This window comes from Heliangelus exortis, chromosome 23 (genome assembly GCF_036169615.1).
Source record: "Heliangelus exortis chromosome 23, bHelExo1.hap1, whole genome shotgun sequence".
Classification (NCBI taxonomy): Eukaryota; Metazoa; Chordata; class Aves; order Apodiformes; family Trochilidae; genus Heliangelus; species Heliangelus exortis.
The window spans coordinates 5,627,554-5,642,792 of NC_092444.1; the positions used below are offsets into that span (position 1 = coordinate 5,627,554).

A 15,239-nucleotide genomic window follows, 5' to 3' on the forward strand; every position below is an offset into this window, starting at 1 on the left:
TTCTCTGCAATTAGTTAAGAACTTTCTTACTCTATGAGACATGACTGTGAATTAAATAAATGACCTGTTTCTTTCTACTTCCTCCAGAACACAAATTTTAGCATGGTGGTTTAGCAGGGTGTTTATCATTTCCCTTTTCTAACAAAATGAGCACAGACAGAAGCTTGAAATCTTGCATGCCCAACCCCAACAGCTTGCACACCCAGGTACAATCCTTTGCATTCAATGAGATGCAATTAGAAAGGAAATAACATGTCCCAAAGTGGGCAAGTTAGAGTGAGATCTAAAAAAAACAACAACACCAAACTACAACAGTCCACACACAACAGGGTGAAGAGCCACTGCATCACTGTACCCACAACCTCAGCACCTATGTACAACCAGAAAAATGTAATGAGTATTTTCTTGAAAAATCTTATCTAGAAATTACCACCAACAAAAGTAAACACAAACTTGAAACAGGTCTTTGCAGAGTATTTTTCAGTTTTATTTATAAAAAAGCAGCTCTTCTAAAGTGAACAGTTAAAATCACAACTGTAAATTCAACCACAGCTGAATATTATTTCAATAAAATATTCCTATCAACTGATGTAAAAATTCATTTGATTGTGATTTAAAACTCAATTCAGCTGGAATAAAAACTTCCCAATAAGTTACTCATTCAGCAAATATTTGTCACACAGTAAAAATAAACCAGGGTCCCATCCTTCTCGCAGCAATGCCATGAAAATATTTGCACATCAACTCATCTTTTAAAACCATAATTCTGTATTTATGGACACAACAACAACAAACTCATCAGCAAAATCAACCAAGGGCTTCCCAACTGCTGATGCCCCCACAGGGGGTAGTAACTACACCATTACTTTATTGCATGTTTTCCCTTTGGTCACCAAAAAAGTGACCTTACAAGCAGCTCTCATCTGGCTGCAGCATCTTGGTTATGCCAGGCAAAAAAACCTCCCATGAGCAAAGTATCATGTGCAAATCTGGCTGCAAGTTTTACTGCACTGGTCCTTCAGATCAGAACTGGATCTCACTTTCACTACTCCAGCAAACTAAAGAGGTTGAAAGATGAATATAAGCTGAAGTTCCTGAAAACTCATGGAAAAATGTCCTTCCCAAAAGGCTTGATAAGGCATTTGATTGCAAGATATTGTGGTTCTAGTGGGGTAAAAAGTATCTTAGGAACTGTTTCTTGTTCTAAATCTGGTTTTGCTGACAAAACCATGTGTTTTGGGGCAAATAATTCAGTTTCATTGTCACAGGGCACCAACTGACCTCTTCATCCTTCTTACATTCTTTTCCCATGCTGTTGTTTTTTCCATAACCCAGGACAAGTGTTGTCCCAGAGAAGGAATCTCGCACCTAAGATTTAGCCAGGATTACAAACTTTTAATCCAAACTCCCAGGCAGATGCAACTTCATTTTATATGCTCAGAGGGTGTGACTTAAAAGCTCTCTAGGATTTCTGTTGCTGTGTGATCTTACTGGGCACAACTCCATAGTAATGGGTGGTACAAGAAGGGTTAACATCTCCAAACAAGAAACTCATTAAGGATGATCAAGCCCCTACATACAGGTCAGAATCTTGACCACTTGTAGCTAAGACAGCACATGATAGAGAGGGTGAAGATCCCCTAATTCCATTTCTGGATTTGGTATGAACTGGGGCACTTACACCTGTACAAGTCCTTTGTGTCTCTGCCTCTTTTTATACAACTGGGATCATCACAGTCATCTTTCTGACAGGTTTGCAGACCTATGATGAAAAGCATTATTCAGGTGTTAGGCACATATAACCACTTGCCTAAATTAAGTCTTTCTATAAACTGGATTGTACCTGCTCAGAAATCACAAACCATCTCGTTTTCATGCTCAGGAAATAAACAGGGGAAATAATGGACAACAAAAGAGTTGGTTCTCTACACTTTCCTTCTGGCTTACATTTAAAAATTATTTTGAAGGAGCTGTCCTTACCTGAAGTATTCCAATAAATCTGTTTCACTAAGTCTCAAAATACATGAAAGAAGTCAATTTAATCACAGTTAACTAGTATGGATTTGTGTGCATCCATCTGATAGTTAAGTTATTTAAGAAGTTTCCCAATTAAGAGAAGAACCTATACACAAAGTATCTTCTTACATGTTTTAGAGCAAATATTTTAGGCAGTGTGGTCATAAAGCAGAAGACCCTATTTGGACAGTGCTGGAAAAAGGTTAGGAAAGGTATAAGGAAGGTACTGCCCATATTTTCCTACTTGAGTGCATAACTTGCTATCTGGACATAACTTTCTATATATAAAGAATTAGTGAAGTCTCTTAAGAAATGTTCCAAGTCCAAATACAGAAAGTGCTGAGGATGCATAGACCCCTGCTGATCTGCAACACAAGACATGTTCAAACTGAAAAAACTGAAAGACAAATAAAGAAATGCAGCTTAAGAATAAGCAGAAAGCAATATGTACAGAGCTATCAAGCATACTGTAAAATAAAATAAAAAGAACACTGACCGAGTCAAATTAGCCAAGAAAACTTAAAATTCTACAAATATAACTTTACTTGAAATAAGCTTTGATGACAAAGATTGCCACGACTTTAGAATGTAACAAAAACCTTTATCTAAATAGTTCTCCTTCAATGATCTGCAGATCACAATATTTTTAAGTTAACAACTTGAAGCTTATCAGTAAATGGAACTGAAAAAGTGAAAAATCCTTCACATAGCAGAAAAGGGAGACTACACAGAACAAAAGGGTGAATAATGTGTAACATTCCAAAACTCTTTGTTGAGAAGACTGAAGTGATTAAGATGACCAAAAGGAAATCCAGTTATTTATAAACAAGGGAAATATCAGCCAGATTTTGCTGGGTTTTGTTTGAAGAGCACTTTGAGAACAAGTTCTTTTACATACTGAAGTAGTTACTGCTTTCTGAACAAACTCACCATGCACAAACTCCTTTTTTGTCTGTGGATTTCAATGGCAAGAAACTCCATTGTAAAGAAAGAAGTTAAAACTTGTACAGGAAGTCAAGAGTCATCAATAATGAATATATGGTTTGGTGTTCAAGTTTGGATCTGTAACATAACTTTCCAAGAAAACTGAAGAAATGAAACTTAATATTTTTTCTTTTTTTTTTTTTTTGGCATTGCCACAACAAAAATGAAACAGGAACATGGCTTAAAATTTCCTATTTGTTATGTATGGATTCAGCTCACTTTACTTCTCTAATACAACAAAAAATTAAAGATACAAATCCACCTTCCCAAGTGCTAGCAACATAAAAGACTGCACACAGCTACTTGAATTAAATAAAATTGATAACTACACTAGTGTCTTGATAGAGGTTCTACATGTGCCCTATTAAAAAGCAGATGCTGCAATCAGGAAATAATTCCTGAATTACTACTTCCCTCTTTTTTGATTGCTACTTGTAATTAAATTTCTAGTGGATTTGCAAACCAGTTATCCTCAATTCTAAAAACCTATCTTGAGAAACACAGCTTTAAAAGCAAAAGCTACAAATCAACTTGGTTACAAAACACTCATCATGAAAAACATAGGGAATAGCTTTGCTTCTTTTCACTTCAGTTTATTTTTTTTTTAATGGGCACAAGCTGGTGAAAGGCATTTTGATGCAGAATAACCTGGCCAGTTTTCAGCTGGTCATTAAAAAGCCTATTGGGTTCTCAAACCAGCTACAGTGATTTTAGAACCTCAGAGTATCAGGATCTTCAGTTTAGAACTTTAAATACTGAGCAAACAAAAATGGAAAGCACTCTTTTGTAGCTGGATATCAATTCTAGGTTCAACACAACTAAGAGGAAACATTCTCCTATCTGTTAGGTTCATCACTGCAGCTTCTCAACCACTGAATCTTTTCATTCCTCACTTGCCAAGTTCAAACAAATAAACAAAAACCACAAGACCTTTGTATTTTGCTCATCATTGAGCAGAAAAAGGTTAGGAACAGAACCCATTTTGCAACAAGTCTGTGAGGTCAGGAAGGGAAATGGCCTCCCAGGGAAAGATTGTCCTCAAGGTCATGCCAGGAGTGGAGGGGGAAGAGAGGAAGATTTGAATTTCACATGTGCAGCTGCTCATGTTGGGAAGAGACAGCAAGATGGATTCATCACTGGTGTGCAGCAAAGCCAGAGGAAAGGAGAATGGGAATTACACCAAGCAGTTTTACTGACACAAGTGTTGATTCTTCAGTGTAGCAGCAGAGGTGATTTTCCCTTGTTATCCAGTGATTTTCCCTTGTTTTCCATATTCTCACCAGTCCTTGTGGCCTCACAGCTTGCTTCCCTGATGTCACATGTAACACAACCCTTCAACAAGGAACAAGAACACTAATTTAAATTGTCCTTTTTATGAGTATATTTCAAAGAGTCAAATCCTGAAAACATGCAATGTCTTGAAACTTCTCACCAATGACCTGAAATCCCTCTAGAAGCAGATATCACACAAATAACATTTCCAGAAGCAGGTACTTGCACCTCCCTCTTACCTTGTCTCAGGAATTAATTTTTTGGTTAGTGGAAGATACATTTTTTGCTTAGAAATAGGAAAGCATCTAATTTCCTTGAATTTGAAGGCCTTATCTATTAGCAAGATGCTCGTTATGGATCTGGACTGAAGAGCAACAATGACAATAAACATAAGGCTGAAATGTTTCAGTAAACTGACAGACCAGGCTTCTATTGCTCTTGAGAAATTGCACTACTACTCCCATTTACACCACAGTGTGACTGAAGGAACTTTGTTAAAGGTTACCCCTTATCATAGTTTGGGTAGGAACTAAAGAAAAAGGACTTTCAGAGTTCCAGAGGGGTGGAACCTCCCATTTCCTGCCCATACTCTATAAAGGTCAGGCAGATGGGCAGCCCCTCCTCTCTTTTGCTAAGCCATGACATCCCTACATAGAATTTGTGTATCCTGCAGAAAAAAAAGCTCAAACCCCAAATGAAAACAGTGGAAAGACCTGTATTTTGGCCAGGGTACTTAAGCTCTTTTCCTTCTTCTCTTTACAAGCAATAACCATCAGTGATCCTGTAAGATCCTGGCACTGTAAGATGACCTTGGCCAGAGATGGAGCTGCTCCCAGTCAGCCAAAGGCACCAATAACCTGCTGGTTCCTTTCCCAACTCCTTACTTGGGTGCTGATTTCCAGTGGGACAGTCTGGGTCCGGATCCATGGATGCACCTCTGCAAGCTCCTTCTTTTGCCCATCTGTAAACCATGGCTGCTGCTTCTGCATGACTGTGAGCTTCTCCAGATCCTCCTTTAAAACTTCCTCCTTAATTCTGCAGAAAAAAGGGATCTGTCAACACCAGGCTGTGCTAAATGAAGCACAGCAGGCACTGGTGATCATCACATTTAAGTCTTTTCACCAGTATCTGTGGTTGCAGTCTACACAACATCAGCTACTGAAAAGCAACCAAACTTCATTATTTCCTTCTCAAGCCTTCTTTCAACTCGTGTAACTGTCAGAGGGTTTTGTTGTTGGGCTTTTTGGGTGTTTGCTATGGCTTTCTTAACAGCTGTGTGTTTTGTTGGGCTTTGTTTTTTAAATGTGCAATTTCACAGAAAAATTATATATAAACTAATTGCAAGCAACTTGCAAATAATATGTATCTTCCCCCTTATGCATTCAAAGGACAGGACAATAAACAATTCCCTTAACACTTCAGCAGAAAGCTTACATGTCACCACCTTTTAACTCATGTGGGAAATAGGGAAAAATTAGAGAAAAGGAAGTAACTATGGCTTAAAACACACAAACAATAAATTAATACATCTTCTTGGGAGTTTCCTAAGTATGTGCAAATTTTCCATGGTCTCATCTGTAATTTTACATTTCTGTGCACAAATCCACACTACATGTCAGGAATTGTTGTTTTCCAACCTGTTTGGCATTTGGTAAGTCATTAGAACTTGCTCAGGTGTGTGATCCATCATCACCCGGGCTGACTCATGTTTGGATTTATGAACTGGCCCTTTTTCTTCTGCTTCCTGAGTCTTCTCTTCTTTGGAAGCTTCAGAAGAATCACTACTGGCAAAATACGTGCTGCTTTTCCCACTACCTGCTGAGAATTACCATGAAAAAAAATGAATGCCAATGCCCAAGAAATCCTGACAACACAGCATGAAAAATAAAAACACCAATGTATTCCTGTGAGCTGGTTCTGTAATAGGAACACAGGGATTCCCAGATGACTGCTCTAGCAAGTGACTGGGAATTCAAAGATAAGTACATTCTGTTAAGTTACTCAAGATCCCCAAAGCTCTGTTTACTCTTCCCAAAATTAACTGGCTCGACTTCTCTGCTTCTGTTTCCAGAGGTTCTGCTCTAGGAAGATTTACCTTTCCACAAATAAGATGTAAGCCAGTATCTAAGGCAGAGAAAAGTGATAATGAACAAAATGAAAGAGTGACAAAATGAAAAAGTAACTTAGATTAAAGGAACAGCTGCTCAGATTCCCATTCCCACCTCCAGTGAGTGAAACAAACTTGGCTTCAAACACTGAAATTAGTGAAAACACTTCCCGTAACAGCATCTTACTATAAATTACCAACCCGTTTGCAAGCCATCTACCACCAAACATCCAAATCTTGAACTTCCCTACCTGTGCCACAACCAGAAGTCGTTTTGCAGCCAGAGTCTAATGAACTAGATAAAGCTGATGGACTGCCTGTTGCTGTGGAAGCTGTACCCGAGTGGGAGTACTCAGACAGCGAGCGGTCCATAAACTCACTAGAAGCACAATGACTATCACTGTTACCACTATCTTCTGGATCATTGCCCTGGAAATAAAAATCAAAACATATCCATGGAAGTTACAGGTTAAGTTTGAAAAAGGAAGTTTTTGCATTTGCTGAATTTGTCACTAAGTTCTCCTATCAGTTCAATAGGTTTGGAGTTTCTAGCTCTGAAAGTGAACGGCAGTCTGGGACTCAGGGTAACTTCACGGGTGAAATCAACAAGGATCTAGGCTCTAGTTTACTGCTTTCTGCTATGGATCCTTCCCCTCTGGGACAAGACATTGCACTGTTGCATTGTTAGTATTTACTGCTGACAAGAGAGGAGTCAGATCCCTTCACATCCTGTTGGATGGCATGAAGCAGCCACAAACATCAAGCAGTGGTGAAACTACAGGGAAAATGAGAGTTCTTCCCCTGATCCACTAAGTGAACTCCCTGCTCCAGCAGCTATGGGTGTACCAACTCCCCTTTCAGGACCCTACCCTGCAGTTTCAGCTGATGCAGCCTTTCCAGCCCAATCTGGATTCAGGAGCCAACATTTTTTTCCTTGCCTGCAGAGCTCAGATTCCTGCCTCTGAGTTTACCGCGGAAGTTGGAGAGGCCTTTCCTATGCCCGTGTTTGGAAACCGACCCACACGGATCCCTGTTCTTCGTTGCATCCCTGGGAGACAGAGGGAGTAATTAGAAGTGTATCTTCCCTTCCTTTTGGTTCTCCACAGAGACTGTGGGACTGGGTGAAAAAGGATGCAATAACCAAGTTCCACATGCATAAAATGCCCCAAACCCCAAATTCTTGCTGGTATTTTAACTGAAAAGGCTGCTGGCTTAGGGCAGCCTTGTCCAGAATACTGTGTAATTCTAAGTGCCAACATGGTACTGTTACAAGTTCCCACAGGCACAAGTATAAAGACCTTTCTCTGCTTCCTGTGCTATTTGTGTCCTGCAGTCTACACAGCACAGCCACTGGAAAAAGCAGCTATCTAAATCTGGTGACCCTGGTGACAGATCACCATCACTGGTTTTGGTGATTCAACACTGTGAGTGGCAGTTTCTCCTCTACATTAAGAATTCATGGTACTCACACACGTAGCTTCTCCTTGTGCTTTCACACCAGTAAAGGAAAGCTCCATCTGTTTTGGCAGTTCTTCTTGAAGCAGATTCAGCTGAAGTGGGGAGCTGCTCCCTGAGCTGCTCAGCAGCAAGGCCCCATCATGCTGGCCCTCTTGTTGGTCCTCCAAAGATGGGGAAGAAGAGGCTGGAAAGGGCTGATCCACACAGTGCAGAGCTCTTGGTGATGGAGCAGGAGGAGGGGCTGGAGGTAGAGTCACACAGGGATATGAAGAGGGGTTATAAACATATTGAGGCATCTGAGCACACATGGGGAAACTCTGAAAAAACACAGCCATAAAGGTGCCAATGTTTGGAGGATAAAGGGCTGGGAATGGCTGTGCTGCACAGCACAGCTGTGAGGATGACAAGGACTCTGGTTTTAATGAGTGGAGAGCAAGATCCTCTTCTGCAGAGAAGGCTGGAAAAGCAGGTAGTGGATCTGGACAGACAGGCAATCCCATGGGATGAAGTACATTCATACTTGAGCTCAGACAGGACACTTCTGAGGGAGAGAATGACTCTTTCTGAACTGTTCTCTTCTCACATGGAAGACTATTTCTGTTTTTACTAGAAAAGCAGCTCCCTGAGGACTGTCTCTGAGGTTTCTGGCGCTTGCATTTTCCACGTTTGCCTTTTTTACAGCTACCTGGGCTCATCTGCTTTGAAGGGGAATCTCCTGAGGAGGAAGAAAAACAGACATGCACTGAAATGACAGACCTAGGAAAAAAAATTAGGAAACATTTTTAAAAAAAGAGAAAATAGGAAAAAATCCAGATAGCTGTGTGTGGCTTACTCAGAAAGTTCTGAATAATTTCCATACCATAAAGTGATGTATTTGCTGCCATATGTACAGTATTATATATGGCAATGTATATACATACAGTATTTTCCTTCATGTCATTTTTTTTCATTGACCATTTTTGCTCATCCCAATTTGATCTTTCACATTCCTTCAAGGGAAGGCAACAAGCTACATAGAATTAGCAGGTTTTATTGTAAAATTATCTACTACAGAAAAAACCCAAGACAGCAATAGCCACAATGGAGCTATTTCTGTGGAGAGTGCTGCAGTTCAAAGGAAGTGTCGTTTGCAGCCACAGCAAGACACTTGCTACATCCCACAGAGGAGAACCACACTCTATTAATAATTTGGTCTTCATAAGTCACCTTGGAGGTTAATTTCTCAAAGCTGCTGCCTACCTTGGCCACAGGAATGTCCACTATTACTTCTGCTCTCCAGCTGAAGGTAAGTCCTAAACGGAGAGAGCAAGATCCTCTGGCGGAACTTGTCGACGTATTTCTGCTCCTCCTTTTGTGTGTGGGCAGACAATGTCTCTTTTGTCAACCCAACTGGCTTCAAGTACTCAGGTAGCAGAGTGAGACTCTGAGCATTGCCAGGAGGCAGTTCAATTTGGTCACTTCCAGCAGCTGCATCCTCCATTATTGTCACTTCTTTGAAGGGGGGAAGAAAATAAATCACTCACTCTTCGCTCTGGCTTCCATGTCACGACTCCCACAACACCCAGAGGGTTACACAGAAACCAAAACTCATCTGATAGATACAGGCTGAAGGCAGGGGGAGGGAACACCCTTTACATTCAAATATAATTGCACTAAAATCAACTGGGAAAATTGCTCTGCCTGGTCTGGGAAACTTCAAATTCACTTAGAAGTTACAAAGGTACTTCTTTCTTCATAATTGCTTAATATGATAGCAGTTAAATAGTAATTCTTAAGCTTTTTTCTGTATTAAAATGACATAATATTGGTCTGTTAAGTCACTTTTACTTTAATCCTCAGTGGCCAGAAGCATATTGAGGTGTTTGAGATATACATGAAGAAGTTGAAAAAGGGAAAAGGAAACAGTGTACTCTTTTCAAACCAGGTTTCATGAAAACATTAAAAATATCCAGGCTCAAGTTTCCTTCAGAGAAGTACCTTAATTATATTTCAGAACCCCTATTAATGAAAACTTATGTCTAATGGACAAAATTTTCTCACTGTGTAGTTCAGCCTGGGAACATTATGTAAACCTAAAGATCAGGGAGTCAATCCAGTGTTTGGTGTGAACAGTACCTGACTCAGGGTGTGGGACATGCACTATGGTGCTGCTGTAACTGCACTGGCTGGTGACAGAGACCACACTTGGAGCCTTTTTGGAAAGGGTCAGGTCTGGCAGAGGAACCCCCACCATGCCTGCAGCTGTCCTCTCCTTCAGCAGCTCTTCCCAGCCAGCAGATACTGGAGTTTGAGGAGGAACTGAAAGCAGATCAGTACCCATTAGCAAATTACAAAGTTTACACACAAAATTTCATTCTAAGCACTGCGCTCCCAATTCTTAAAATGTGACTGAATCAGAAAAAAACAGTAACTCTGCAGCCTGTTAAATAAGACAGTCATATACAAACTAATCTAAGGTTCATGTGTCATAGGAAACATGGCAGAACATAAATGAGCAGCAGAAGGTCCTTTTATCAACAACAAGCAACAGTTATCTTGAAACATTCTGCTTAGAAAGACTGAACACTGCAGCATTTATGCTGTGAGATGGAGACAAGATAAGCAACTATTTCCCACAGAGACAAAATATTTGTGACAGCAATTTAAAAAGAGGACCTAAACCTTTGAATATACAACAGTGGGATATGAAAAATCCACCAGTTGTTGTAGTTCTGTCACAGCTGTCAGGATTATTTCCTGTTACCTTCCAGTGCCTTGACTTCCTGCTGACTCTGCTGGGATTGCTTGTCATCTTCTGAAGATGATGATGATGATGATGTATGTGCAGAAGATTTACATTTCCTTTTCAAAGCTGGAATACTGCAGCTCTCTAGATATCTGAAATAAAAGCAGATCACATGAAGCTCTCCCTATTTTGTATTTTTTTTTCTCCATTTGGAGAGCTTAACATTTGAACAATCCAAACTGAAGATCCAAGGGCTGTTAACTAGTATTATGTTAACTAGAAGCTGTTAACTAGTATTTAAATTCATTGCAAGAAGCTCTGGACACAAAGCCACTTTCCAAGGAGCATTTTTAAATAAAATATATCAATTACTCTTTAAAAGCAAGAAAAAATCCTGTCATCCACTGCATTAAAATGGTGAAAAATACCATTTTTAAACCAATGCCTTTTTACAAATTATACCTGTGTTCTGTTTTATACAGATGGACAAACATTAATAGCTGCTAACAGAACCTTGAGCCCTAAATTCTTCATTACTGTGAAATTCAGACTGACTGACCACTGAAATGGAGATGCACAAAACTCTACAAACAACCCTAAATTTCTCTCTCCACTCAAAACACAGTTTAGAACCAATGCAAACTGCTTGGATGTTTACCTTCTACCAACTGATCTTAAACTTACAGCACTAAAATTGCTTCAAAGTTTATTACCTAATGATACTATCAACACAATTGATCTGCTGATAGGAAGGAACACGTTGAGACTTCTTTGAATCATCATAAAATGCACTGAGTGGTTCTTCTGTGCTATCACTTCTTAATGTCTGAAGAAAACAGGAAGGGGGGTGCCTCTTCCCTAGAAAATAAGATATTCTCAAAGACATCTAAACACTACTCCCAACATGACACACACATGTACCAGGATATATTTTATATATATTTTATGTATTATATAGAGCTATACAGCCTATGACAGCACAGCTCTTATTACTGAAAGTTATTCTGCACTTTCATCCCAATTCATATGTTTCAAGGCAGGGGAGGGAGGTGAAAGTTTGCTTAAAAAGAAAAAAAAAAAACATAGCACCTTAAACATCCACTCAGAGCAACTACTGAACACAAAGAAAACAGCACAGAAGAAAAAAAATCTGTATTTAATTGTAAACAAAACTGTAAATATTACTTTTCTCCCACTTTACACATCACAGAATCCTACCTGCTGCTTTACAGTAAATTAGAACTGTACACTGGGCCCAGTAGTATCAACATTGACAGTGCAGTCCTCTCATCAACAAGGCTAGGAGTTAATTATAATCTTCAAAGGAATTATCACAGTGCAAAATATTTTAATAGAGCAAATAATCTCATTTTCTCCATATATTTGTGCTAGATCCTAGCTGCAAATAATGTGTATCAGCACAACATTAAGCACTCAATAACCAAACCACTAGTTCAGTGGGAAGTGGGGCAGTGTTTTCCAACCTAGGGACTGCTTCTGGGAATGCACATGAAGCAACAAGGGAAACCTTCCCCAGCAGGGGGAAGGTTCCCCCTACAAGCAAGTCTGCATTTTCACTAGAGAATGTTAAAATAATTAAAAAAAAGTGAAAGTCTGTTAACCTATAAAGAGACAGAGATGTTCCTCCATATCTCAGGGGCCAGTTCAAAAGCTAAAGCAACTATGAAGAGGTTTTTTGGCTTTAAAAAAAAGTGAAAGTCTGTTAACCCATAAAGAGACAGAGATGTTCCTCCATATCTCAGGGGCCAGTTCAAAAGCTAAAGCAACTATCCAGAGGTTTTTTGGCTTTTAAAAAAAAACCAACCAAACAACAAAACAAACAACAACCAAACAATTAAACATTAAAGCCATTAAAGTCACATGGAAGTGCTTTCTTAAGTTCTTCAGCTGAACACATGGCTCTACATCCACAGGAGTCTGCATCCCCTTAAGGCTCATAATGACACCAACTCACCACTGAGCACTTCTGAGCTCACAGCCTCTTTGTTTCCATCCTGTGCCTTGCTCCTGGATGCAATGTACAGCTGCTGGCCCAGGGTCTTTATTCGGTTGACATCTGCACAAACTTGTTGCAATGTCAGCTTGAGATACATGAAAATGGGAAGTCAGAATAAAAGGAACAAAAAAAAGCCCACAGGAGACCAGAAAGATGATCCTGGATTCTTCTGTTCTCCAGAATGAAAGGGAGTAGATTGTCAGCCTAAGCCTGGTGTCTATTGGTATTTGTAAATTCAGTGAATCTAATGATCATGCTTCACTTAATTAAATTAACTATGATAAAGCTCAAACAGCCTCAGCATTTGAATGTTTGAGTATTCATGCAAGCCTTGAGAGTGGGAATAAGCTGATGACTTGCCCAGGAGCCTGACAAGCAAATTACCTAATTGCAATGTCTGGTTTAAGAACAGAACTGTTTCTACTTCTTTATAGCAGTCTACACTGTACCTCCAGTGCCATTTTAAAAATAAAACAGAAAATCCCAAGCAAACAGAAGCCCCTCCACATGCATCAATCTTCTTTCTGGTTCCATGGTGCTTTCTTTTTTTTCTGAGTCTACTGGTTCTTTGAGAAGGTTGATCTTAAGCAAGCTTTCAATTTACTTTACTTGCAGTTATCTGTTCATTTTGGTCAGTAAAATTAAGAGCAAAACCCAAAAGCCAGTGTTCTGTAATTGATCAGTGTAAGGACATTTAGCTTGAACATACCTGTATCTTCCTGCTTCATGATGAGTAGGGTATTTATATTTTTAAAACCATCTTTTTACTACTCTGCAGGCAGTGAGACATTCATAGACTTACTGGTTCCTGTATTTCCTCTGCACAATTCCCATTGGAGTCACTTGAGGATGCTATGCTGATATAATGCTCATAAGAGCCATTGCTCCCAAGGCTTCCGTAACCACTGGAAACATTGCTATGAACTGGCTGGATGGGTGAAGGGGGAAATAATAATTTAAAAAATCATCATCTTAGAGAACAAAAAGAAGGCAACAACACCCCGTGACACAGAACTTGAAGTAAACAAGGAAAATTAAAAGAAAAGTCAGGACTGCTCCAGGGTTTATCACCACTTAAACCATGACACTTGGAAAAAATTCTCTATCATGCTTAAAAATGTTTCAGGATGCCAATTTATCTTGCAACTGGCAAATATGTCATAAATTTTTTTTTTCTGACCAGGTGGGCTTCCCAGAGCCATATTTTTAATGTTGTCACACAAGCCTGTTTCCACTTAGATCTTTCCTTTCACACCTTTTAAAAGATCATCCCCAAAAGTCAGCTAAACAGACCCAAGTTTCTTTCTTTCTTTCTTTCATTCAGGCCAGGCAGTGTTTAGAAATTCTTTCATTTTCTTTACCTGCAAAAGCAGCTTGTAAATCTGTCCTTGCACTTCTCTGATCTCTTTCTCAACACTGCTCATTTCTTTACTTCTTGCAGCAAAGACATCTTCATTCAGAGGGCCTCTGGAAAGCCAACAGAATTTCATGATTAATTTTAATTAGAGGAAGGAAAGGTAGCTATAAAGAGTTAGAACAGACACTTTTTAAAAATTTTAAGTATTTTATTTTGACTGTGCTATTGAACCAACACAAAGAGGGGTAATCTGTTCCACCAGCAGCCCTACTAGGGTTGTGGGGCAGTGTCATGAGAGATGTGCTCCATGGGAAGCCCCAGGGAAGTCAGTGCAGCAGCACAGTGACATCTACCCCTCTGCCTCCTTCACTCAGAAGACAAACTCACACCCCATAAAATCTTGATTAAAAGATCACTTTGAAAAGTCAACAGGCCACCCCAAACAGCCATTTCCTAGAAAGGAAACCAGATAAGAGGAATGCAGAGAGTCATGATTCCAAATCTCTTGGAAACTAAGGGGAAACATCTGAAACTTACGTCCGGACTTTGTGTCTGCCAATGATGAACACAATTTTCCTGCTCCAAGGATTCACAAAACTGGACCAGCTGGTATCCAGTATGACATAATCCCCATTTTGAGTACAAAATCTAATAGGTAAATGTTCAAAAGGAGGCTGGCCAGCAAATTTCAGGACTGAAAAAAAACCAATCAATAAAGCAAAGTTTAGTTTAAATTGTGACACAGCAGTGCGAGCACAACTGCAGCCCTTTAAAACTTTTGGTTTGAGTTTGCTTTGATCTCAGACTGGTTGCTTTAATTCATTAATTAATTTATTTTGGTCTAGACTGCAGATCTGTCACATGTCAAGCAATACAATAATGAAAGAATGTTAAAATGAGCAGAAATTCTTCTTAAAGCAACTGGACTTACTTTTCCGGTGAACAGCAATCATCAAAGGACGATCTTCTGGGTGCAAATACATCAGGATGGAAGTTCCAATTAAATCCTGAGGTAAGTAACCCAACAAAGGCACTGCTCTGGAACCCAAACACATTATAATATAGCTTTGAGTATTTATATTGTTAACTCTTTCCTTGTCAGTGAAGTACCCAGGCATGGTCTAAGATATCATGAAAATATGATGCTTAGATATGAAAATATTCATGCTCAGATATTTTCCAGAATATTTTCCAGCCCACCAAATAATCCTCCAGTACAATGCAAGCATCTAAATACCAATGAGAAACAATTCTGTGCCTCAAGATCTATCAGATCTTAATATTTGCAGACAGGTTTGGGCTA

General features: G+C 39.4%; 1 protein-coding gene across 1 annotated transcript in view; it reads right to left on the reverse strand.

Moving 5' to 3' along the window:
- Positions 1 to 465: 465 nt before the first annotated feature.
- PER3 (period circadian regulator 3) overlaps positions 466 to 15,239 on the reverse strand; it is a 21,434-nt gene continuing 6,660 nt past the window's right edge. The window contains 14 exon segments of the mRNA XM_071767374.1: positions 466 to 4,332; positions 5,157 to 5,307; positions 5,910 to 6,090; positions 6,631 to 6,808; positions 7,849 to 8,552; positions 9,077 to 9,328; positions 9,953 to 10,135; positions 10,581 to 10,714; positions 11,276 to 11,420; positions 12,538 to 12,664; positions 13,382 to 13,507; positions 13,941 to 14,046; positions 14,474 to 14,630; positions 14,868 to 14,974. Of these exon segments, the coding sequence (XP_071623475.1) occupies positions 4,213 to 4,332; positions 5,157 to 5,307; positions 5,910 to 6,090; positions 6,631 to 6,808; positions 7,849 to 8,552; positions 9,077 to 9,328; positions 9,953 to 10,135; positions 10,581 to 10,714; positions 11,276 to 11,420; positions 12,538 to 12,664; positions 13,382 to 13,507; positions 13,941 to 14,046; positions 14,474 to 14,630; positions 14,868 to 14,974 (2,671 nt within the window). The 3' untranslated portion in view covers positions 466 to 4,212.